The sequence below is a fragment of the Sarcophilus harrisii genome, chromosome 5 (assembly GCF_902635505.1).
Source record: "Sarcophilus harrisii chromosome 5, mSarHar1.11, whole genome shotgun sequence".
NCBI classification, from domain to species: domain Eukaryota; kingdom Metazoa; phylum Chordata; class Mammalia; order Dasyuromorphia; family Dasyuridae; genus Sarcophilus; species Sarcophilus harrisii.
In genome coordinates, this window is record NC_045430.1 from 38,537,529 (window position 1) to 38,564,508 (window position 26,980).

At 38.1% G+C, this 26,980-nt stretch overlaps 1 protein-coding gene across 3 annotated transcripts in view; it reads right to left on the bottom strand.

Moving 5' to 3' along the window:
* Nucleotides 1-26,980, bottom strand: part of TMCC3 (transmembrane and coiled-coil domain family 3) — a 130,109-nt gene that overhangs the window by 89,390 nt on the left and 13,739 nt on the right. Inside the window, exon 1 of one of the 3 annotated variants that reach the window (XM_003771029.4) lies at nt 24,111-24,603. The exons of the other annotated variants lie outside the window; for them this stretch is intronic. Within the exon in view, the coding sequence (XP_003771077.1) occupies nt 24,111-24,188 (78 nt within the window). The 5' untranslated portion in view covers nt 24,189-24,603. Of the gene's footprint in view, nt 1-24,110; nt 24,604-26,980 lie in introns of those variants that run through there. 3 annotated transcript variants of the gene reach the window in all.

The following is a 26,980-nucleotide window of genomic DNA, read 5'->3' on the forward strand; positions in this document are numbered from 1 at the left end:
TTTGATAATAAAAAGGGGCTGAAGAAGTGGTCAACCCAAAGGAAAAGCAGCAAAATAATAAGACTCATTTGTCAAAAGATTTGCAAACCATAGATTGCCTCATGAAAACATGTTCCCAAATGCTTATAATAAGAGAAATGTGAATTAAATTAATTCTAAGGCTTCAAATCACTTCAGGCAAACTGGTAAAGAGGGGAACTCCATTTTGTTAGTGGGGACTATGGGAAGACAGGCACACTGTTGATGTTAATGGCATATGAATGTAATATTATGGTGCAATAAGAAATGATGAACAGGAGGTATTCAGGAAAACATGGAAAGATTTGTAGGAGTCGATGAAGACTGAAATCAACAGAACCAAAAGAATAACAGACCCAATGATAACAATACAAGTGAAAAGATAATTAAAAGGGAGTTGAATTCTGAATAATGTAAAAAATTATTGAAGGCCCTTAGCTAACAAAACAAACACATCACTTATGGAAATGAGGGAGATTTCTAGTACAGAATACTATATACCTTATAGGAAAGATTTGTGATTGTATGCTTTTGTTTTTAATACAGAAGATAGTCTGATGAGTGGGGGAAGAGTAAAGAATGACTTGCAACCTAAACAAAAGCTATCAATAAAATGTGCAATTTTTGAAAATGGGTTGTGATCCTTTCTGACTTTGAAAAGAAACAAATGTATGTAAATCTCTATAAATAATGTACAGCCCAATCCCCAAAGCTCATCTTAGCCAAATTAAAATGCTTTCAAAAATAGTAGTTTTGCTGTAGTGGTATAAGGCAGAACTTAAATTTTTTCCACTCACAACCTCTTTTCACCCAAGAAATTTTTACATGATCCTGGATATGTAGATATATAAAATAGGTATACATCAAAATATTTACTGATTATAAAACACAAATTTATTTTAGATAATTCTTTGATATACATATAATTTTATCTTTTAATAAAGATGAAAGGAAATTTGCATACTAATGAGGATATGCTTGTTTATTTTTACATAAGGAATTAAAAATCTTGGTGGAATTATTTGATAACCTTTTACTGTAGACAAATTATTCGTGACCCCCACATTCAGTTACATGACCCAATATGGGTTGTGACTCACAGTTTAAGAAACCTTTGCCCTATTCCACAGCCATAGTCCACAAATGATGCAGTGGAGGAAGGGTTAGGGAAAGAAAGAGGGAGGGAAGAGGAGAGGAAGGGAGGGAAAGGAAGGGAAGAAAAGGGAAGGGAAAGGAAGGGAAGGAAAAGGGAAGGGAAAGGAAGGGAAGGAAAGGGAAAGGAAAGGAAGGGGAGGAAAGGGAAGGGAAAGAAAGGGAAGGGAAGGAAAGGGAAAGGAAAGGAAGAGAAGGAAAGGGAAGAGAAAGGAAGGGAAGGAAAGGGAAAGGAAAGGAAGGGGAGGAAAGGGAAGGGAAAGAAAGGGAAGGAAAGGGAAGGGAAAGGAAGGGAAAAAGGGGAGAGAGAGAGAGAGAGAGAGAGAGAGAAAGAGATTTCTTTAAGAAAAAAGTGCTTAAATGAACTCTGTAATGTAAATAATGAAATCATATGCCATTAACATCATGAAAGATAGTCACATTCTTCACTGGCACTAGGCACAATAGAGAGATATAGGATGCAATGAATAGAGAGAGCTGGCCTTGGTATCAGGGGACCTTCTTCAGAAACTTACTAGCTTTGTCATACTAGGCAAATCATTAACCCTAAAAAACTAGGTGGAGCAGTAGATAAAACACTGAGACTGGAGTTAGGAGGACCTGAGTTCAAATCAGCCTCAGGCATTTATTAGTGGTGTGACTCTGGGCAAATCATTTACTCCAGTGTCTCTCAGTTTCCTCATGTGCAAAATCAACTAGAAAAGGAAATGGCAAACTACTCCAGTATTTTTGCCAAGAACACCTAAAACAAGATCACAGAAAGCCAGACCTGACTGAAATGATTTAACAACAATTATTTAATTTCTCCATGTCCTAGGCAACTCTTGAAGACTATAAATTTCAGAGAAGATGCTATCTTTAGCAAGATATCAAGGGAGAGAATGTTCACATTAAGTTCTTCACACAGAAGAAATCATAGATCTGACTACCAAAAAAGGGAAGAAGGAGGAAAGAGTTATTAATTCTTGTTAGCAAAGTAGGGAATGACAAGGTGACATAGCAGAGTAAGTACTGGTTGTGACTTCAGAAGACCTGGTTTCAAATCCTTCTTCTGATACTATGTCTGATTGTAGGTAAGTTAGTTTCATCCCCCTGGGCCTTAGTCTCCTAATATATAAAATGCAGATGGTTCAGAAGGCTTCTAAGTTTCCTCTCAGCTCCAGACCCTGGATCTCATGATTTTATAAAATAACCATTCACACTGGTTTATTCTTCTAAAGTCCCAACTAATCTCCCCCTCTTTTTTTTTTTAAACTGGAAGCTTTCCCCAATTTCTCTTAATTCTAGTCCTTTCTTTTTATTAATAATTTCCTATTTGTCCTGTGTAAAACTTGTTTTGTTTGAATGTTGTCTTTTTCAATAGATTGTGAGCTCCTTGGGGGGAAGAACAGTTTTTTGCCTCTTTCTCTGCTTAGCATAGTGTCCAACAAAGAGTAGATGCTTAATAGATATTGACTGATAATACTAAAAAAGTGTACAGCATCAGTTATGTTTCTATTGGGAATATCTCTTAGCTCTGCAACTTGCTACATGGGTGGCAATTATAATTTTTTTCTAAAGGAAAAGAAAAACATCCAGGGTGCCAGATGTAAGCATAATTTTCTCATACACCAAAAGAGTAGTGGTTTCCATAATGGATGCCAACAGTTCTAGAAGGGACTCACCATATTACAGATAATTAAACCACCCAGGGCCTGAAAAACAGCCTTCTCTCACCTTTACCTTTCTTGCCCACACATACAATCCTTTTCAAGCCCCAACAATTCTTGAAATAAGCTTTAGGGCAAGTCAGTCACTATTTCTAAATTATAATAAGTAGCAGATGAAGCCAATGTTGGCTCAGAAATAAGCATCCTTCTCTCTCTTCTGTCTTTAGCTCTCTCTTGCTTTCTCTTTCTCCTTTCTTAAGAATAACCCTTTTTCCAGATCAAAGTAGAGAAGGGCAACACCCTCCTTTAATAGAGTCTTGGACCATTTCTAAATGTTGACTGTCTGTCTGTCAATCAAATGACCTTCAACCTTCCTTACTCATGAGAAACTGGGTTGAAAGCATCACATCAAAACAAGTCCAGACATAGGCTCCTTGGGTGTCCCTTTCAACAGTTAGCACAGCTGAAAACACCACCCACTGTCTCCACAGCAAAGGCTCTTACAGTTCAATGGGCCCATAGACCACCTGCAAGCCAGAACACTAAAGGTCACCAAATAGAGAACTCTGAAGAAAAAAGGAAATGCGTTAACATCTGAGATAAGAAGATCTGGATTCGAAACCTAACCATCTATTATTTATGACCTGTTTGATTTTGACCAAGTCCCTTCCTTCTGACCTCAGTTTCTCCATTTGTAAAACTAAACACTTGAACTAGTTGATCCCAAAAGTTCCTTTTTAGATCTAAATCTATGATCTGCAGAAGCTGGTTATTGTACATAATGTCCCCAAAGTGTTGGAGCTGCTTGCTTGCAGTAAAACTTTGGAGATACTCTGTGTAAAAATTATATATATAGTGTGTGTGTATACAAATATATACATATATAAATCCTAAAAGAAACTTATTTATATTCATTCTTCTAAAGAGACTGAAATAAAAACTGAGAAATAATGAGAAAGCAATTACATGCTATGTATAAAGAAAGGAATGAAGTTCAGTTTAACATCCAGTTGAGAAGTGAAAGGTACAGGGACAAATTGCTTGCTCAGCAATTTGTCAGAGTCAGGAACTTAAGCTGGGTTGGGGAGGGACCATCTAAAGTAATCAATTCAACACACATTCATTAAACACCTACAATGTAGTAATGTAGTACGACATTGTAAAGCAAAATAGGCACCTGAGATTCAAAGCTAGTGAATCACTTCTTGTGCCCTCAAAAGACTTAAAGTCTTGTAGGGAAATATAAAACATCTGCACAGATAAATGAAGCAAGTTTATACACAAAGTGATTTTTCTGTTTGTTTGCCCCGGGTTTGTGATCTATCTCAGTGATGCAAGGGAACTCCCTATAAAGAGACTGCTTTCATGAAGGCAGATTTGCACTTGTTCTAAAATTTATAGTCTTACAAAGCTGCCTGGGGCACTGTGAAATTGACTTGCTCAGGATCAAACAGCCAACATGTGTCTGAAGAAAAATCTCTGCCAGGTCTCTTGGACATTAATAAGTCTTTTTTTTTTTTCCCCTAGGAGTCTCTTTGTAAACAGAAGAATTGCAGGAAGGAAGATCACTTAATTGGAGAAAGAATGCAGAAAAGTTTTGTACAGGAGGGGGTATCTAAACATTGATTCTATGAGGTGGGAGGAGAAGACAAAGGGAAATTACCTTGCTAAGGCACACAGGAGACAGAGAATGTCACATGCAGAGAATACCTACCAGATCAATTTGATCAGAAAAGAAACTGATTAAAGAGATAACAGGAAGTAGAACAAGATGGAAAAGTAGTGAGTCCTGTACAACCACTAAGACACAGAGAATTGGGAAGCAATAGTGTACTCGTCACTGGTTTGGTTAAATTGCATGAAGGCAAGGGTGCCATAATATTAATTAGTTACAAGGGACTGTATTGTAAGTACTAAAAATTTCTTATTTCTTGTGACCCACTGAGGATAAAGTGACTTGCACAAGTTCATGCAGCTAGAAAGGGGCTGAGGCCAGATTTGAATTCAGGAAGATGAATCTTCCTAACCCAGATGCTCTGGGGGCCGGTTAGATGGCTTCTAAGATTCTTTAAAATAAAATGAGATCTTTGTAAAACACTTGGTACAGAGCACTAAAGTAAAAAGGTAAATAAATAGTACACAGCAGGTATACTGCCTGACAGATAGTAGGTGCTATATAAATGCTCATTCTCTTCCCTTCAGCTCTAAATCTGTGAATATTTTCAATGTTCATAAAGCCCCTTTCAGATTTTCCCACAATATCACTATCCACATATGAAGAGGCCATTAATCTGCCTGAACTGGTAGTGATTATTATCAGTCCTGTATCACCTGAATCTCTGTAATATCAAAATTTTTCAACACTTATGGTCTCATTCGTTTTCTCAAGTGGGCTAATACCCCACAAAGCCAACTCCATAGCTGGTTGTGGCAATCCAGTGACAATATGTAACAGAATGCATTACCAATTGAAAGCACTATATAAATACCAGTTATTATTAGTAATTGTTTCTTCTATAAGATAATACATTACTTAAAGGCTGAGATAGTTAAATTACTTTTTATCATCCTCAATTCTTTGTAGTGTACTTGATAAAACAACAAATTCTCAATATAAAATGTTTGGAATATGTGTTAGTAATTAAAACTCAAATTAGTATCAATAAAACATTTATCTATTTTAGTCAACTGATTATCATTTAAGTACCTACTATGTTCCAAGTGCTTAAAAAAACCTATGCTGTCAGAGCATCTTTTATTTCTAGCTTCTTTACTAATCCAAAAATAACTAACAAGATAGAAAGGATAAGTTCTTCTCCAAGTGTCACCTCTCATCCACCAATGCAGAGAGAGAGAGACACTGCCTAGCTCATGGTGTGATTCCTTTTCTAATCTAATGAAGAAACTCTTCCATCTGATTCACTATTGGATGATTCACTGTTCTGTGTATTCTCAACAACTCCATCAACAACAAAGAGAAATACAATTAAGAAAAGCAGGATTTGCTAAGCAGTGGCTTGTATCTATGGGAAAATGCTAGGTAGGCATCTTCAGCACTGCCAGGTGGATTTCAAACCTGAACAGCAGTCCCAGAAATTGACAGTGAAGAGAACGCTACTTCCTATTCCTGGTGAATTTCACATTGACTTTTTAAAAATGGTCCCTACCAGAAAAAAAAGAATAAAGTAAAAATGCCCAGCACAGAACAAAAGAAAACCTACACAAAAGTAAAGATGAACAGTTATGAATATAATGTCTTCAATTATTACACATGCTTTCTTGAAATGGAAATTTATTGTTATATATTTTGAATCCTTGATGTTCTGCTGGGCACGTAAGTTTGTCTTTTTCTTTCTTTCTGTTTTCTGTTTTTTCTTATTTTGTGTTAAGTTTAAAAAAAAAATAAAAACATTTATTTTTTAATGTCCCCTATATTAGCAACAGGAACACAGACCTGAATTCTGACGTGGAGTTCCTTTCAGCCCCTTTCATTCTGCCAACATATCTATTTATACCAAGCATTCTTAATCTGTCATAGACCCTCTGGCAGTCTACAGATCCTTTTTTTCAGAATAATGATTTTAAATGCACGAAATAAAATACCTACATTGACAACGAAAATCAATTTAATTGAAAAACAGTTATCAAAATATAGGAGAGGGGGGAGTTTAGAGATTTCATATTAAGAATCCCCATTCTTGCTCTACTGTGCACATGGCAATATTTTCCCCCATTTTCAAATTTTGTATTTAAATTTAAAATAAAAATAGTTTTTTTTTTTTTTAAAAAAAAGGTACCCCTTTTCTATGCAATGACCATCAATCACCCAGAAGATACCTAGGGCTGAACCAGTTCCACCAAGATGAGTTCACAGCTACATACAGGTTTGACTACAGACGTGTAACAACAACTTCTCAATTAGTCTATTATGTAAGAAACGGTATCACCTGTTCAACCCACACACTTAAAAGGGAGAAGTTGGGCTACAATATTTAATACGATTGTTTACCTCTTTTTAGCAAAGTTAGATTGTCCTAATGTTTAAAATGCCCTCCCTTTTTACCTCTACTTCTCAGAATCCCTAGCTTCTTTCAAAGCTTGGCTCCAGTGACACTTCCATCCCAATTTCCCCAATGGTTAGAATGCCCTTTCCCAGATTAGGTGCTTGGTATATTTTGTATGAGCTTATCTGTATAATTGTTTTTCTCTTATAAAATGCAAGCCTCCTGAGGGCAGGGAGTTTCCTCTTTTTTAATTTTTGTTCTCCCAACCTCCAACACAGTACCTGGCAAGAAATGGGCTCTTAATGCTTAATGCTTGATGCTTGATGAAATGAAGCTAAAACATATTCCTGGTACACAGGACCATAGATTTGGGGCTAGAAAGGACTTCAAGGGCTACCTTGCTTGAACAACCCTTTGATTTTATAGATGAGGAAATTGAAGCACAGGGGGCTTAAGTGATCTTTTCTGAGTCACACCAATACTAAGAAGTAGAAACAACACTTGAAGTTGAGTCCCCAGATTTCACATCCAGAACTCTTTTCCAATCGCACCATTTATTTTAAGAGTTTCCCACTCAGGTTGCATGTAAGTAAATGGTAAGTTAGACCCAGCCACTGGCTTAGTGAACACAGCCTGTTCAAATCCAGCCTGTTAATTTCTACCTATGTGACCTTGGGCAAGTCACTTATGGATGCTCTGGAGAAGGAAATCCCATGAAAATCCTACATGTGGTCACAAAGATTCAGACACGACTGAAAAATAACTGAATAACGAGGTAAGCTGTGCTAACACATCCAGAAAATTGCTTTTGTGTCTAGACCTCAGTATTATCATCCTGGAAATGGGGATGACTCACTCCTATCCATTCCATCTGGCAGAAATATCATATGAACATAAATATGCTTATAGAAATACTGAAACCGATGGGCTAAGATGATAGGGAAAGATAATGATAAATGTTGAAAGGGAAATGGGAAAACTGGAACACTAATACATTGTTGGTGAACTTGTGAACTGATTCAACCATTCTGGAGAGCAATTTAGAACTATGCCCAAAGGTCTATAAAGTGTGTGTACCCTTTGATCCAGCAGTGTCTCTACTGGGCCTGTATCTCAAAGAAATCATAAAAAAAGGAAAAGGACTCATATGTGAAGAAATGTTTGTAGCAGTCCTTTTTGTGGTGACAAGGAACTAAAAACTGAATGGATGCCCATCAGTTGGAGAATGGCTGAATAAATTACGGTATATGAATGTTATGGAATATTATTGTTCTATAAGAAACGACCAGCAGGATGAGTTTAGAAAGACCTGGAGAGACTTACATGAACTGATGCTGAGTGAAGTGAATAGAACCAAGAGAACAATTGTACACGGCAACAAGAAGATTATGTGTCAACTGTGATAGACTTGGCTCTTTTCAACAAAGAAGTGATTTGGGCCAATTCCAAGTGCCATCCACATTCAGAGAGAGAACTATGGGGACTGAAAGTGGATCACAATATAGTATTTTCACCTTTTTTTGTTCTTTGCTTGCTTTTTCTTCTTTCTCATTCCCCCCCCACCTTGATCTAATTTTTCTTGTATAGCATGATAAATGTAGAAATATGTTTAGAAGAATTGCACATGTTTAAGCTGTATTGGATTACTTGCTGTTTAGGGGAGGTGAGAGGTGAGAATGGAGGGACAAAAATTTGGAATACAAGGTTTTACAATGTTGAAAAATATCTTTGCATGTATTTTGAAAAACAAAAAGCTATTTTTTTTTAAAGAAGCACTGAAATCTTTTTAGTTCAGGAAAAAAAAAAAAAACTTCAGGTAATGTTAATTTAATCTAAATGGAATTCAGCAAAAATTTAAAATGTGGAACAGTGGTAGATCTATGTTGGTAGAAAGAATTTCCTTGATAGAAGTTCTTGCCTATCTGGACATCTGGGCCTCCAGAGCAAGAATTAGGGGCAAGGCAGGAAGGATTAGACAGATGAGAAAAGAGAGAAACCCTTTTGCCTTTCTGCCCAATATCATATAACTAGGCAACAGAAGAATTTGGCCTAAATCTTTTGACACCTTGTCTATCCACCACCATGCTGCTATAGATTCACAATTTATAGACCTAATCATAGCTCCCTTCTCTGTAAACTTCCTGTTAACACCTGATGTCAATAACTAGAGAATGCAATCATTCCTTTGCATACATCAAGAAGACTTGAGGCACTATGTCTTGCTTAAGGATGAAATTACTTTCTTTGTAGTTTTAATATAATATTTTCCCAATTTCTGAATAGTTGATATTCAAACATCATTTATGTATTTTCTCACTTAAAGATACAATTACTTTTTTTGTGATTTTAATAGTATTTTGCCAGTTTCTTGATAACTGATATTCAAGCATCATATATGTAATAATTCCACATTTACCAGAACATTTGATTACATTTATTGACAACCAGGATTGCTAACTTACATTCACATGGCTTTTCTTATTGCCAGTTCCTCCCTGCCCCCTCCATAATATAGCCACACACAGAAAACCTGTTTTATTTAAATATCTCACGGTACATTGGCAGAAGGGATTTCCTCACTTCTTGGAAATTGCTTCTAGCAATGAAATCACAGGTCTAATTTTGTTCTCTTCAAGCAACCAAGTAACCAGTTCCACTTGTATCTCTCAATACACCAGGCAAAATGTATTCAATATGATATTTAGGAGGGATCAAAAGTGCTGTGAGTGAACTGACATGGGTAGAAATCCTTGAGAAAATGGAAACTTTGTAAGGCTTAGAGAGCATCAGAGTAGGGAAGCTGTGTTGGTTAAAAAAAAAAAAAAATAAGAGTCAAGTGACCAGCCCAAGATCTTATAAGCATAAATGAGAGAGACTAGACCCCCATGCCATCTGTCATCAAATCCAAGGCTCTATCCACTCTACGTAATCTGCCATTCCATTAAAACTAACCATATCAACAATCCAAGTAGATGTGCTGGGTGTGAAGTCAAAAGAATTTTGTTGTGGTTCCTACTTCTGACATTACATACATGTGATTATGGCCATATCACTTTAACCTCTCACAGTTCCTCATCTGAAAGGTAAAGGAAGGTTGGATTGGGGATGATCTTTGTCCCAAAACAAATTTATTATTAATGATATGGGTAGCACCTCAATTATTAGGACAAATTTTGTAATAAAAGTTTTTGTAATAAAAGAATTAATTGTGCAAGAGACCTAATGTCAAGGATGGATGGCCCAAATACTTCATTTCAACTTTGCAATGGGGCAATTAGATGGCGTCATAGCACATGGAGTGCCAGGCCTGGAGTTAGGAAGACTTATCTTCTTGAGTTCAAATCTGGCCTCAGACACTTACTAACTGTATGACCCAACGCAAATTATTTCACCCTGTTTGCCTCAGTTTCTTCATCTGTAAAATGAACTGGAGGGGGAAATGGCAAACCACTCTAGTATCTTTGCCAAGAAACCCAATAACTACCCCAAAAAAGGATCAAAAAGAGTTGGACACAACTGGACAACAACCTTTGCAATAGACTGAGAAGCAGCATGATTTAGGGCAGTGAATCTCAAGTTTAGATAAGAGGTAAAATTCTAGTTATTTCCCTCACTATCTGTGTCACTGTGGACAAGTGACTCTATTATAACTCAGTTTCCTCATATGTAAAATGAGATGGTTGGGCCAGATGGCTTCTAAGTCAAGAAAAGGAAAATAACAATAGAGACCCAACCACAGATAATGGAGACAAAACAAAGAGTGGAGGTGCAGATTAATCAGAAATAAAACTGAATGATGGAAGGCAAGATTTTAGAAGAATCTGACCATCAGAATGAGGCCCCTGAACTTGACCTGACAAGCAGCTGGGACCATTAGAGGCTCTTAGTCAGGAGAGTGGCATGATGGTGTTTCAACCAAGACCCATATAATGTTGGTCTGTCTGCAGATGGGCCGGAGATGGGTCATCATGATGGAAGTCAAAAAGGCTGATTAGGTTCTCTTATTACTAAAATCAGATTTAATAGGAAGTTTACTATATTAACGGGAAGGGACTGCAGATCAATCAAGAAATTATTGATGTCATCTAGATATGGAATAATCATGGCTGAGGGAAAGAAAGAAGAAATACTAGTAGAAAGATTTCAAAGAAAGAACCAGCAGGATTTTATGAATTTCTGAAGCTATTCTGTTTTATTTATCTTATATAATAATCTCACTTCCACTGACATCATAGTTATTTGTTTACAGGGCTAATTCTCACTCCCATTACATGATACACCCAGAGGTTCTTCAGGGATGGTGTCCTTTTTGACTTTCGTATACCCATTCCTTAGAAAGTAAGACATTTTAGAAATGTCTATATTATTGTAAATAATAATAATGTTAATAGCTTATACATTGAAGGTTTACAAGATGTTTTAAAAATATTATTGTTTCTGAGTCTCATAACAACCCTGAGGAGATTCTCTTAATATCCCCATTTTACAAAAGAAGAAACTGAGGCTGAAAGAGGGGTATGGGGTAACAGGTTGGAGGTCATACCTAGATTCTACTTTCACCACTGATGGGTAACACTGGGCAAATCACTATTTTTTCATTTTTGACTTAGCTTTACCATTAAAATGGAGGCAACATTGCTGCTGCAGTCTCATTTAACCTTAAAGATAGTAACAATGCAAAGTGAGACCAAAGGTCAAGTAGTTATTAATTGTCTGGAGAGAGAGGGAAGAAAGAACAATAAAATGAAACAGAATTTTCTATGATAATAATGGCCAGTTTTTGTCCAGAGAAGGAACTACGGGTGAAGAATAATGCATATAAAGTCAGATATGATGTTGGTTGGTTTTGCTGAACTTTTTCTCCCCCTCTTTTTAAAAAAAGTCTTTATTAAAAGAAATAGTTTGATGGGCCAGGGAAAAGAGAGAGACTCATTCAGAAATGAAGATGACACAAAAAATTAAAGTGTCAATTAAAAGAGAAATGAATCAGCTGGCAGAACAGGAGATGCAGAAAACAGTCTGCAATTACATGAAGGTTATAAGCCTAGGGGCTAGAAAAATGGCAATACTACTAACAGATACGAGGAATTTATTTTCATTCTGTCTGGACTCATTACACAAAAGTGTCAACTGAGGAGTTTGCTTATAATTAAGTCTCCTGCTGCATTCAAAATGAGGAGCACTAGACTGAAGGCAAGATCTAGATCCACTCGGCTACTCCCTAGCTGGATGACTTTGGACAGGTTCACAGAACTCTGAGCAAGGCCCTGGTCAATGTGTAGCTGTTTCCAACTAATCCCTGAATCTGTCAGCTTATTAATAAAAGTCGTTCCCTTCAGTGCCTAAAGGCAGACTACCAAAGAAATCTTGCTACTCGGCCATTTAATATCTTTAAAAACTGCCTAAGACACTGTTAGAGTACAAGTCATATCCAGGGTCACACAACTACTAGGAGTCAGAAGAGGGCCTGGAACCCCAGCCTTTCAGATTCAAGGAAAGCCCTTTATCCACTGCAGAAAGCCACCCATGTCAGTGATCTGACTTTGCCTCAGCTTTTCAGGAAAAGCACTTACAGTATGGAGGCAGGTACACAGCAGTAAGATTTCAGAAATACTCAAGATATGAAAGAACTAGATAGGATTCTAATTATGGATAAATGTGCCCTACTTAATAACAGAGGAATTCAACAAAATGGCATGGTATCATCTATTGCATAATTTCTGGGGCTTATAGAATTTATTTTAAAAGGTTAAGTGCTCTAGTCTTGTCAGTTAAGGACATTTGCAGAAACTGGGTAAAAATCTAAATTGTCTTGGGATCTGGCACATATTTAGTACTGATTTCTATACAAATGTGTCTAATAATAATAATAATACCCCTTATGTAGTGCCCACTATATGCCAGATACTATGCTAAGCATTTCACAACTATTATACCATTTGATTCTCAAAGCAAATGCTTGAAGTCAGGGATTTTGGGAGAGTTTAGGTCATCTTATTTTAAACATAAATTTCTAGTGCTCAAATGGCCCAGGGCTATATTAATCTCTTGAAAGCTGAGAGATAAAATAATTCCCATCCCATCGCCCACCTCAGGGAGATCTGTGTTATTTCCATTGTAACTACAATAAAGTATTAATTCTGAAACGACCAGATAAATAAGAACTGGATACATGCAAAATTATAAGCCATTCTTCTCATCCAGGAAGTTTAAATAAACATGAGACCTCATGTAAGTAAGAACACTGGGTATAGGGAAGGGGAAGGAAGCAAATGGCCAAACAGTTATAGCTCAGAATAATTCTTTTCCACCTCCACTCCTATTCTGCATGTGTGTAACAGTATGTCCCTAGGGATTGCTCCACCTTTTATGTGCCTGTCTGAAGAGAGGCATAGGGAGCCACAGATGAGCTTTTAGTGGAGGAATTACCTTTGAGTGGAGATAAGATCTTTTTCAGGAATTTCATTTTGATAGTTGAGTGGAGGATGGGTCAGAGAAGAAAGGGACATACATGATAACAGGGAGACCAGTCAGGAGACTATTGCAACTTTTCCTAATGAGAGGTAACAGGGACCTAAGTAAAATTAGAGGTTGTGAAAATGGAAAGAAAAACATGGAAGAGAGAAATGGTCTAGAACTAGAAATCAAAAAGATTTGAAAGCTGACTCTATTATAGACATTTATAATGTACAATGGGCAGCTGGGTGATACAGTGAACAGAGCTCCAGACTTGGAGTCAAGAAGACCCAAGTTCAAATCTGGCCTCAGAGAGTTACTAGCTGTGTGACCCCGGGTTTACACTTTACCCTGTTTGCCTCAGTTTCCTCATCTTCCAAATGAGCTGGAGAAGGAAATGGCAAATCACTCTAGTTTCTTTGCCAAGAAAACTCAAAATGGGTCATAAAGAGTGGGACATGACTGAAAAACAACAGAACAACAACAATGTACAAAATCCAAATCTAGGCCAAGGACAAAGGACAAATGCCAATCACCAGAGGCTCCAGACTGGGGGGAATATAGTAATTAGATACTTACTGTATCACAATAGCTTAATGAAAATTAATTGGTAAAGAAACTGCTAAGTTACCATAAGCAAACTTACTATAATTTTATCAAACAAAATCACCAAATTCATTATTATGCAAAACTTTTCATTGATCCCAGGCTCAATTCATCACAGAACTTCATTCATTTTATAGCTACTGAAACAGGAAGTTCAGTTTCCACTATTATACCCTCAGTTTTAATGAAAATTCCTGTTTGCCTCAAATTGATTTATTTTTGACCCAACCTCAGTTCTTTGAGGACACCAGGTACACTGCTCTTGGTTTTTTGAAAGCTCATTGGTATCCCATAGCCTAGGGAGAGATCACTAGTGAACTAAGCTGTGTAACTGCAATGATGATAGGACTGAAAAGTGATCCAGCCACTTTTAAAAACTCCAAAAGTCACTACACTGTACATATCCTAGGATACATCTTTTAGATCTGTCTATATGTGTGTACAGATGTATGCACACATATGTACCAGTATACACACAGATATAATACTTGCTATTTTAAATACTTTCCCCTGTCTTTGAACACACACATTTCCTCCAAAGAGGGCAAAGACAGAGGGATGGATGCACATATACAAAATATTTAAAGCAGCTCTTTTGGATGTAAAAAATAAATGGAAATAAAGTGGGTGCTCAAATATGGCATAAAGATAGAATAATACTGCATTATGAGAAATTGACAGATTCAGAAAAGCCTAGGAGTATACATGGATGCAAAGTAAAATGAGCAGAATCAGGAGAACAATAATGTAAAGGAAAACAATCTTGGTAAAGTTAAGAACTCTTGCTGATGCAAGGACCAATCACAACTCCTGAAGAGAGATCATGCGTCTCTCTTTTGGCAGAGTGACCAATCATTGCTTCAGAAAAATGATGAAGGGCGCATAAACAAGCAAGACAACAATGTACTATGAGGTTAAATTTAATATATACTTGACAAAATCATGGCTTCATACAGTTATCTTTTTCTTTTTTATATGCAGAAAAGTTCATGTTAATATAAAAGAATTCAGAATAACAAAAAGAAATTAAAAAAAAAGATAACTGATGATGAAACACAACTTGGCAGAAGGGCAAAAAACTAGAGGTACAGAATGAGTTATCTATTTTTAGACAAAGCCAACATGTTGATTTGTTAAGTGTAATTCTTACTCTACTTCTTTCAGGGTGAGGAGGTCTTAGTGAGTAATGATAGAAATTAGAAAAATAAAGAAAAGTATCAACAAAAATTTTAAAAAGTATTTTAAAAAGAGAGAAGGAAGTATAGAAGAGATTTGCAAACAGAATAGTTTTGTATAACAAAACTATATATAACAAAATATCATAACTTCTTATACAATTCTTTTTAGTTTTTCTTTGACTCATTTTGCCAATGTTTACAAATTTATAAGAAAGTTTATAACAATAAAGAAAAAAAATTTAAGTCCCTTCAACTACAAATCAGAACTGGGACACTACCTCTTCCATTTACCTAGCTATGTGGCAAGCTTCTGCATTTCTCTGTTTTTTCATCTGTAAAATGGATACAACAATAATACTATTCACTGCCCTACCTACTTCACAGGAATCATTATAGGAATCTGTAATGTTCTAGTTGTTTTCTGGAGGTCTTTGAACCAGCCTTTGTTTCAGTTGAGTAATCACCACAAGAATAGCCAGGGATAAAGTCCAAATTCTTTATTATCTCCTTCAAAATCTAGTTTCCTTGCCTGAGGCCTGGGCCAGCTTTCTTGAAGTCCTCCAGAATGTGTCTAGGTTTCTGTGGGGGAAGCAGGAGGACAACCCGGACAATCTCTGTCTTGAAGTCTGTCTCAGTCCAAGAGCTTGTGCTCCGGCCTCCAGTCTTCTGTCTTCTCCAAGCCTGTCTCTGAGTCCTTCTGAGTCTGTCTCTGAGCCCCTCTGAGTCTGTCTCTGGCTCTTCTGAATCTATCTCTGGCTCAGAGGGCCTTGGTCTTAGTGGAGAAATGAAGGAGGACAAGCCTGCCACCATGATGATGTGAAATGGAATGAATGAATCTGGCTGAGTTTGTCCCAGCTTATATATTCTATTATAATTACATCATCATAGGTGTGAATCTTGTAGAACAGGTGTCAATCTAATAGAATTATATTAAGTACTAAGTACATGTACTGAACTAGAGAACTATTAATCACCATGCTAAACTAGATAAACATTGTCTTATCAATTCCACCAAGTTAGCACCTTGTAAGAATCTTTGTTTCAAGTACAGAGTTCTGGTCCATAACAGGAATCAAGTAAGGCAATATATATATCAACACTATAGCCAAGCTATATCCAAATGAATTACCAGTAGTAAATGTGGTAAATATTAGGTATCACCAAGCTCATAAAGTTATAAAATAGGTGTTAAACAAGCATGACTTGAAAAGGAAAAAAATAAACTCTCCCCTATTTAACTTTTGTTGGTTTACAAAAACAGCTCTGAAAATGGGGTAACACCTGAAGGCATACAGCTAAAACTGAAAGCTTCTATCCAAGTAAAGTCCCACCTTTATGTCATTCCATCTAAACAGTCCCAGGTTACTCTTTGATACGTTTGTAAAGTGAGTTACCAGAAGGCTAAGAGTCACATTAGTCAGCTTTACACAGCTGAGCAAGGCTCTAAGGATGAAGACAATAGAACTGGCTTGTCATTCAGAACAACTCATTCTGTTACTTACAGAAATGGCATTAAGGAAATGTCCAAGAAAATCAGAGACTATATTTCTTCTTAAAGAACTCCTACACACAGGAAGTAGGCAAACATTTTCAGACATGGTCAATGGATTGATTTGTTTTACTTGATCTTATTAAGAGAGGGATGAAAGGGGGGAGGGGAGATACTGGAAAGCGTTGGTGTTTTTTTTTGTTTTGTTTTGTTTTTTGGTTTTTTTTTTTTAAGAAAAGAGCATCAATTCAATTTTTTTAAAGATAATTTTTCTTTTTTAAAAAAAAAATTTCTAGGTAGCTCAGCAAGTAGAGTGTTACACCAGGAGTCAGGAAAACACGCATTCAAATTTGGGGTCAGAAACTTAGCTCTATTTTCATCAATTTAGGGATAATAATATTATCTACCTCCCAGGGTTGTTGTGAGGATCAAATGAGATAATATTTGTGAATCACTTAGCACTTAATAGTTCTTGTTAAGTTGCATGTGACTCTTTATGACCCCATTTGGAGTTTTCCTGGCAAAGATATTGGAATAATTTGCTATATTTCCTTCTCCAGTTCATTTTACAGATGAGGAAACTGAGGTAAACTGGGTTAAGTAACTTGCAGAGAGTCAATCTGAGGCCAGACCCTCTACTCACTGTATTATCCAGCTGCCCACATCCTGACAAATGGGTGCTTAACATATGATTGTTTCCTTCCTTCCACAGTGCATAAAATGCTGGGCTCAGAATAGAAAGGACTTGAATTGGAATCCTCCCTCAGTCACTTACTGTCTGTGTGAAACCGAGTAGACCATTTAACCTTTATGGGCCTCAGCTGTTCATCTGTAAAATGGGGATAATAATAGCACCTACCTTCCAAGTTTATTGTGAGAATAAATGAAATGATATATGCAAAGCATTTTGCAGGCCTGAAAGCACTATATAAATACTAGCTATTATTATTAGAACATCTTTTAAAAAAATCAGAAATCTTCCTAATTTTCAAGAATTAAGCTAGCTATACAAAAGGCCAATCCAAATATACAAAACATCAATGAAGCATTTAAAAATTACACATAAGACAGCAGAAGGTAGTTCAGAAAGTGACAAAGAGAAATAGAAGTTCATGGTTTACTTTTTAAAAGGAGGAGAAGGAGAAGACGATGATAAGGAAGGAAGGAAGGAAGGAAGGAAGGAAGGAAGGAAGGAAGGAAGGAAGGAAGCAAGGAAGGAAGGAAGGAAGGAAGGAAGGAAGGAAGGAAAAAGAGGAGGAGGAAGAATAGGAAGAAGGAAAAAGAAAGAAAGGAGAAGGAGGAAGAATAGGAAGAAGGAAAAAGAAAGAAAGAAGGAGGAAGAAGAGTTTATTCTGATTTGAGGAAAAACACATTGTCCCTAGAGTCAAGAAGACCAGAGTTCCAATGCCAGCTCTGCTACTTAACCTGTGTGTTTTTGGTTAATCATATCCTCTAGAATGGAGGGTTTAGACAAAATGACTTCTAAGGTTCCCTCCCAGTTCTAAATTTCAGGTTTTTTCTCTACAGTTAAGGGTCTTTCAGGATCTTTTAAAAACTGCATCAAAGTTTTTAGCATCACTTTCATTTCCAAATGCATCCCCCCACTTACCCAAAGAGCCAACCCCTTATAACAAAGAATCAAAAACAAAAGAGGAAAATTAAATAAAAATAACTCAGTTCAGCAAAACTAACCAATAGCTTAACCCTGCTGACAACATATACAATGTTTCACAACCACAGTCCACCACTTCTGCAAAAAAAGAAGAGAGGTATATTTCCCTTCCTTCTTTTGAGTCAAACTTTATGTAAAGACTACAGGAAGGTGTGGAAAAACAAAGATTTTTTAAAAACAATTTTGCCAAATTTCAATGGACTTGGGATCTTTATATATAAATTTGGTGGCAATTTTAGAATTTTTTAATATTAATGTCTTAAGGAACTATGTGTTTAAAAAGGAGAAACTCCTAAAGGAATTAAGCAAGCAAAAATATGGAGTTGGACCCATTCCTATTAAAAACACTAGAGAGTATAGGAATACATGGACTTTTCCTCAAAATAGTCAGCAGCATCTATTTAAAACCATCAGCAAGTGTCATATATAATGAGGATAAACTAGTACCATTCCTAATAAGATAAGGGGTGAAATAAGATTGCCCACTATCACATTGCTATTCAAATGTATTAGAAGTGCTAGTCTTGGCAATAAGAGAAGAAAAAGAGATTAAAGGAATTAGCATAGGTAATGAGGAAACCAAATTATCACTCTTTGCAGATGATATGATGGTATACTTGGTGAATCCCAGAGAATCAACTAAAAAACTATTAGAAATAATCCACAACTTTAGCAAAGTTGCAGGATACAAAATAAATCCACATAAATCATTAGCATTCTTATACATCATTAACAAAATCCAACAGCAAGAGATACAAAGAGAAATTCCATTTAAAATAACTGTTGATAATATAAAATGTTTGGGAATTTATCTGCCAAGGGAAAGTCAAGAACTATATAAGCAAAACTTCCAAACACTTTCCAGTCAGATATAAGCAATTGGAAAAATATCAAGTGCTCACGGATAGGTCAGCAAATATAATAAAGATGACAATACTCCCTAAACTAATCTATTTATTTAGTGCTATACCACTTAAACTCCCAAGAAACTATTTTACTGAACTAGAAATAATAATAACAAAATTCATCTGGAAGAACAAAAGATCAAGAATTTCAAAGGAATTAATGAAGAGAAAAGCAAATGAAAGTGACTTAGTTGTATCAGATCTAAAACCATATTATAAAGCAGCAGTCCTCAAAACCATTTGGTACTGGCTAAGAAATAGAGAAGTTGATCAGTAGAATAGGTTAGGCTCATGGAACAAAATAGCCAATGACTATAATAATCTAGTATTTGATAAACCCAAAGGTCCTAGCTTTTGGGATAAGAATTCACTATTTGACAAAAACTGCTGGGAAAATTGGAAACTAGTATGGCAGAAAGTAGGCATAGACCCACACCTAACACCGTATACCAAGATAAGGTTGAAATGGGTTCATGATCTAGACATAAAGAATGATACTATAAACAAATTAGAAGAACATAGGATAGTTAACCTCTCAGATTTATGGAGGAAGGAATTTGTGACCAAAAAAGAACTAGAGATCATTATTGATCATAAAATAGATAATTTTGACCATATTAAGTTAAAAAGTTTTTGTAAAACAAAACTAATGCAGACAAGATTACAAGGGAAGCAATAAACTGGGAGAACATTTTTACATCCAAAAGATCTGATAAAGGCCTCATTTCTAAAATATATAGAGAACTGACTCAAATTTATAATAGTTCAAGCCATTCTCCAATTGATAAATGGTCAAAGGATAGGAACAGAAAATTTTCCGATGAAGAAGTTGAAACTATTTGTAGCCACATGAAAAGGTGATCCAAATCACTATTGATTAGAGAAATGCAAACTAAGACAACTCTGAGATACCACTACACAACTGTCAGATTGGCTAAGATAACAGGAAAAGATAATGAAGAATGTTGGAGGGGATGAGGGAAAACAGGGACACTGGTACATTGTTGGTAGAACTGTGAAAGGATCTAACCATAGTTTGGAACTCTGCTCAAAAAGTTATCAAACTATGCATACCCTTTGATCCAGCAGTGTTTCTGCTAGGATTATATCCCAAAGAGATCTTAAAGGAGGACAAGGGATTCACATGTGCAAAAATGTCTGTGGCAGTCCTTTTTGTAGTGGCAAGAAACTGGAAACTGAGTGGATGCCCATCAATTGGAGAAGGGCTGAATAAACTATGGTATATGAATGCTATGGAATATTATTGTTCTGTAAGAAATGACCAACAGGATGATTTCAGAGAGGCTTGGAGAGACCTACATGAACTGATGGAAAGTGAAATGAGCAGAACCAGGAGATCAATATATACGGTAACAAGACTATATGACGATCAATTCTGATGGAAGTGGCTCTCTTCAACATTGAAATGATTCAAAACAGTTCCACTTGTGCAGTGATGAAGAGAGCCATCTACACCCAGAAAGAGAAAAACATGGGAACAGAGTGTGGAATACAACATAGCATTCTCACTCTCTCTCTTGTTATTTGTTTGCATTTTGTTTTCTTTTCTCAGTTTTACTTTTTCCTTCCTTCTTGATCTGATTTTTCTTGTGCAACAAGATAACTGTATAAATATGTATGTATATATATTGGATCTAACATGTATTTCAACATATTTAACATGTATTGGACTACCTGCCAGGTAGGGGAGGGGGTGGGGGAAAGGAAGGGTAAATTTGCAACAAAAGGTTATGCAAGGGTCAATGCTGGAAAAATTACCCATGCAATATGCTTTGTAAATAAGAAGCTTAAAAAAAAAAAAAAAGATGGAGTTAGGGGAGGAGGTGTGGAAAGAACCTAGCCTAAGACTTATGCTACAAAATTTAGAGTTGTAAGGGACCTTAAAAGTTTTTTTTTCCCATGTTTTTTCTAAATCAACCAGCTCATCATTTCCTACGCCCCAATAATATTCCAATTCAATTACAATCTGTCTGAGAGATTGTCAATGAAAATTTCCCTTCCAATTTTCTGCATTCCTTCTATTCTTGGCTGTATGTTTCATTTATACAACATTTTAATTTAAAAATAATCATAATTATCCATTTTATACTTCAACAATGCTTTTACCTTATAATATGGTTTAAGGTATGACACTACTGAATCTGCTTCCTTTACATTTTTTCCCTCCTGGTTTCTTTGAAATTCCCAACTTTTTGTTCTTCCAAATGAAATCTTGTTATTATTTTTTCTAACTTAGATAATTTTTTTTGCAATTATTATCTTTTATGGGACTTTATAAGTGATCAAATCCAACTCCCTCATTTCCCAGATGGAGAAACTGAAGTTTCTGGGAAATGCCTTCTGGAAAGGCACATAGTTTGAAACCACAGGGCTGGAATTCAAACTCATGACCTCCAACACCCAAATGCTATAATCATTGGATCATAGAGTCACTCACCAGAGTTGGTAAGAGTCCTTTCAAGATCACCTAGTTCCCTCATTGTACAGATGAGGAAACTGAGGCTTAGAGAGTTAATTGACTTTGCCTAAAGACATGCAAATAAATAGTATGACAGAGGCAGTGTCTGAACTCTGAGCTCCATGGCCACTAAGTTTCTTCCAGCTCTAAATGTAGGATTCTATAACCCCAAAGGGAGCAGCTAGGTGGCAAAGTGAATAGGACCTTGGGCCTTAAGTCAGGAAGTCTGCTCTTCCTGAGTTCAAATCTGGCCTCAGACACTAGCTGGGTGACCCCGGGTACTTAACCTTGTTTGCTTCAGTTAATTCATCTATAAAATGAGCTGGATAAAGAAATGGCAAATCACTCCAAAATCTTTGCCAAGAAAAACCCAATGGTAAGATATAATGAACAGCAACATGACTCCAAATTCATTTGTCTTTCCAATGACTATGCTGTCTCTGCTCATCAAAGGTGAAATTAGCTAGTAATAGTTCAATTGATAATAAAATCCTCTGCTTTGACTTTTCTCCCCAAAATCTGCCCCCTCCACATGTCCAGTCTTCTTACTCTTGTTTTTTAAAATCACACTCCTACCTCCTACTACTAGACTATTCAGTGACACAATCTTCCTTTCTGTTCTAGCAATACACTCATCCCTGACTCTGGGCATCCTAACTGGCTGTCTATGCCTGAAGCTCTGTCCCTTCTCATCTTCACTTCCTGGCTTCAAGTCCCAGCTAAAATCCCCCCTTTTATAATCTCCCTTAATTCTAGTGCCCTTCCTCTGTGGATGACTTCCTATGTATCCCTTCTGTACATAGTTGTTTGAAAATTGTCCTCCTCATTAAATGAGCGACTTGAGGGCAGACAGAAACTCTGGTTTCTCTGTGTACCTAACCCTTAGCCCCAGTTCCTGGCACATAGTTTCTGAATATTTACTGACTTTTCAGTCAGCAAAACACACACAAAAAAGTCTTATCAAGACTGGGCTAATAATTCAATCCTGCAAGACTAGAATAAAAGGTCTCTGAGTAGTATCCACAGCTGGTAGACATGACTAGCTCACCAGTCACTCGATTAGGCTATGTATGGCTCAGCCAGGTGGGTAGAACAGAACATCAGGAAATTTCCCAGGTGAACTTTATACAGAGAAACTGGCACCAAGACCCTGGGGGTCAGGAATAAGTGGGCACTGTTTACAGAGCAAAGGGCAAAGGACTTAACCAAGCCAGCAGCGAATGCCAAGGTGGAGGAGGGAGGGTGTTGGCTGGAAGGCATTTCATGAAGAGGCAAGACGGAAAAAATCCGTCCATTTGTGACATCCAGAAAGATAGGGGGAGGTCAAGAAAATCAACGCATATTGCAAGGAGGAAGACTTGTTTTTTTCTTTGCTTGGAGAGATCAAATCATGCTGCTCTCTCAAGCTGGGCCCCTCATCTTTTATTCTAAAGCCTGAATTTCTCGTCTCTGCAGAAGCCTCAGAAGAGAGGAGCTATTTTCGCCCACAGCCAAAATCAGTAACAGCAAATTATACTGCAAACAATGAGAAGGGCGCTTGCTTCCCTAGGTTTTAAAGAGCAGGGAAGCAGCCGGTGGGGACTCAGACTCCACTCAAACCGAGCTACTCGGGGGGCGCCAGCGCAAGAGAGCCCGCAAAGCCAAAGCGGATCCGGCCAGCCCAGGATGTGTCTGTCGCTCACTCTCCAGATAACCCAAGGAAACTCCAACTGTAGGAATTGAGAAAGCGGGATATGGGGCTGGAGAAGGGAGGATCACCTTGTTATCTTCAATGTCCCAGTGACACACAACGCACCTCTCTCCTCCCCCAACACCACTACCATGGCCGGCACCCGCGGCCAGTCCGTGTATGCTGGGAACCCTCGCCGGCCTGGCAGCTCTCTGGAGGACAAGGCTACCCATCTGGGTCCCTCTTTTTCAGAAAGAGTCCAAGGGGTCCGGAAACTTAATATATATATATAATTTCCTTTTCAACTCTGTATATTTTATGGATTTAAAAACATTATTGTGAGAAGAGCCTCGGAGCTTCTCGGGACATTTCAGCCCTTAGGACAGTGTCTGGCACACAGTAGGTGCTTAATAAATGCTTGTCGACTAGAATTGACGCGATACGGGAAGGGCTTAATCTTGCACTCGAACCCTTTTTCCAACCCAGGTTGCGGGTTCAAGTTCAGGCGGCGGGTCCCAGGCAGCTGGGTCTTTTGGGTTCTTCCTCCCACCCCCCAACTCCGAGGTACCGAACGTAGTTGGGACGCGTTGCGGAGAAAGGAGGAACGGGAGGCGGGGGAGGAGGAACTCATTAAACGCAACTATTTCTAGGAACTGCTCAGGCGAGGAAGAAAGGAGTAAGCCAAGAGCCGGCTCCCTCCCCCGGCCCGAGCGGCCGGTGGTGACCGAGCCGGGACCGGGATCAGGGTCAGGTCTAGGTCCGTGCGCGCCCTCTGCTCTCCCGGTCCCCGGCGCCCTCCGGGTCGCCTCGATCGCTGGCCGCGCCAAGCTTACCCGGGTCCTGCAGCGTTGGTGCCGGCCCGGGTCAGAGTAAGTCCGGTCCACCGTGAGCGCCGTGTCGCTCCCAGGCATCCTGGCTCCGGGAGAAGGAGGTGGCGGCGGTGCTCGCTGCTCCCCAAGCCGCCGGCCACTGGCGGCTAACCCTGAGACACGCTCCGCGCCGCAGGCTCACTCCCAACTTTTCCCTTCGCCCGGCTCGGCCGGAGCTCGGCGCGGCTACCCTAGAGTGGTGCCCCGAGGTCTGGCCAGAGGCAGCTCACCCCAGCTTAACTCTTTGCTGAACTCGGCGGCGCCTCCGCAGGCTGGGTGCGGTAGAGCGGGCGGAGGAAAGCCAGTCTCCTCCCTCTTCCCTCCCCTCCCCTCTGCGGGGCTCCGGGCTCGGAGAGTCGGGTCCCCCGAGAGGGCGCGGGAAGCTCTGCTTTCCCTCTCCCTCTAGCTCTCAGCCCCAACCTCTAGGAAAACTTTTCTTTTCCCTCCCAAGGTTCCCTCTCCTCCCTTTAAAAAAAAAAAGGCGTCGCCTCTTTAGGTGTATTTATAAGTGCAGAACACGCGGCCCCTCCCTTCCCCCGCCCCACATCCAATCAGTTGCCAAATTTTGCCTCTTTCCACCTCTCCCCACATCCCCACCGCTCCTATTCTATTTATCAACTGCCCGAATTCTTGCCTTTCTTCTCTCGCTGATTGCTTCAATCTACTTCTGACCACTCTCCCTTCTAGGTTTTCCCCCTCCCTCAACTCTCCCTCCCCGCCTCCCTCCCCACACCCCAGCCGCCAGATTCCTCTTGCACAGGACTAAAAAACAAAACAAAACAAAACTTCAGACTCAGTATGAACTCAAGGAGAAAATGCACCTTCTTTAGGCTGGCATTCAAAGGTCTCCACAAACTGGCTCCCATCTACCGTTACACAATGAAATCACACTCCTCCCCCTCATAGAAAATATTGTTTCCTACTAGTTCCTAAACAGTTTCTATTCTTTTTTTTGTCTCTTTAAGCTTTCGTCTCTAAATCTGCAAGGTCCTCCTTTTTTTCAAGTGTCACCTGTTGAATTTATCAGTCTATTTCTTATGCTCTTTTTCTCTTTTCTTGACGTGACTATGTCTACACAGGAGAATTTATTGTGTTTTATTATTTATTAAGTGTTTATTATGTGGCTTAGTGGATAGAAAGCTGACCCAGGAGCTTCAAAGACCCCAAAACTATCTCTGATTTTTAATGGGTTGTGTGACGGGTGAAGTCACCTAATCTCTGGGGATTCAATCCTTTAAGGTATATATACATATATATATATATATATAATCAATATTATATAGCATATAATAGTAAACATATTCAATACTTATAAGGCAATCTAGCACTGTTTAGAGAGTATTTCCTCACCTGGGAGTTACTATACCAATAAACTCCCAGATCCAATCCCTAACCCTGTGTACAAGGTACAAGTGATAGAAACACACAAGAGAAAAAACTTGCTTTACTGTAAATACAAAGATAAGTATTTACACAAAGTAACAAGTAATTTCAAGAGGAAGACAGTATAAGCAGATGTTATACAGGAGGCAGAGAGATACAAAGAAAAGATCACTTGAACTAAACTTGGGTTCAAATCCTACCCCTGAGATCTGGCTACTTGTATGACCTGGGGCAAGTGATACAGTTTCTCTGGGGCTGTTTCCTCATCCACAAAATGGACCTGGATTTTAAAGTGTCTTCCATATGGCCTGTGGGGAGAAGGGCAAATTAAGAATGTCCTCATTGCACTGTGCTTTGAAAGAAGCTAAATTTGAGGAAGGATTCCATTCCAGGGACTGAAGCAAGAGATGGCATATGCCATAAGGAGAACAGCTGGCAGGCCTGTTTGACTATACCAAAGAGTGGCAGAAAGGGAAAAAATGTGAAATAAGACTGGGGAGGTAAGTAGAGGCTTTAATTATCAAGTTAAATAGATGATCCTAAACTACTAATTTAAGTATCCTAAAGTTGTCAGGAAACACTGAAATGAAGACTAATAACCCTCCTTGGAGAACTATAGGGAAAGTATAACATATAATAGGCCCATTCCCACATGAAGACTTTCTCAATCCCTTTCGTCAAATAATATTGCCTCCCTCCCTCCACCCCCTATTATCTGGCATTTCTTTTGTATATCTCATATATATACAAATTTTCTCCCCTTAACAGAATGTTACTTTCTTGAAATCTGGGACTATCTTTGTGTCTTTGTCCCCTATCTCTGATTTTTAATGGGTTGTGTGACGGGTGAAGTCACCTGATCTCTGGGGATTCAATCCTTTAAGGTATATGTACATATATATACATATATAATAATAATCAATATTATATAGCATATAATAGTAAACATATTCAATACTTATAAGGCAATCTAGCATTGTTTAGACAGTATTTCCTCACCTGGGAGTTACCTATACCAATAAGCTCCCAGATCCAATCCCTAACCCTGTGTACAAGGTACAAGTGATAGAAACACACAAGAGAAAAAACTTGAATTTTTTTTCCCCAGAGTATATAGTACCTGACACATAGAAAGTGCTTAATAAATGCCAGTTAACTGACTGCATCTCTAACATCTAGCACAAATCTGACATATAGTGGGCAATTAATAAATGCTTGCTGATTGGCTCTGTTACTAAGAATTAGGGTTCAGTGGAAGACACTGGAGTAGCAACACAAGGTTAGCCACACCAATTATCTCATTTTCCTCAGCAGTAAAATCAGGACTATAGTACTGTCGGGACATACATCACCAAAATGCTATGCGAAAAACATTTTGTAAGCCATGTACTATAATACTATAGTGAGCTCACTAAAAGAAATCCATCTGTTAGTTAGGAGTAGGAGTAACA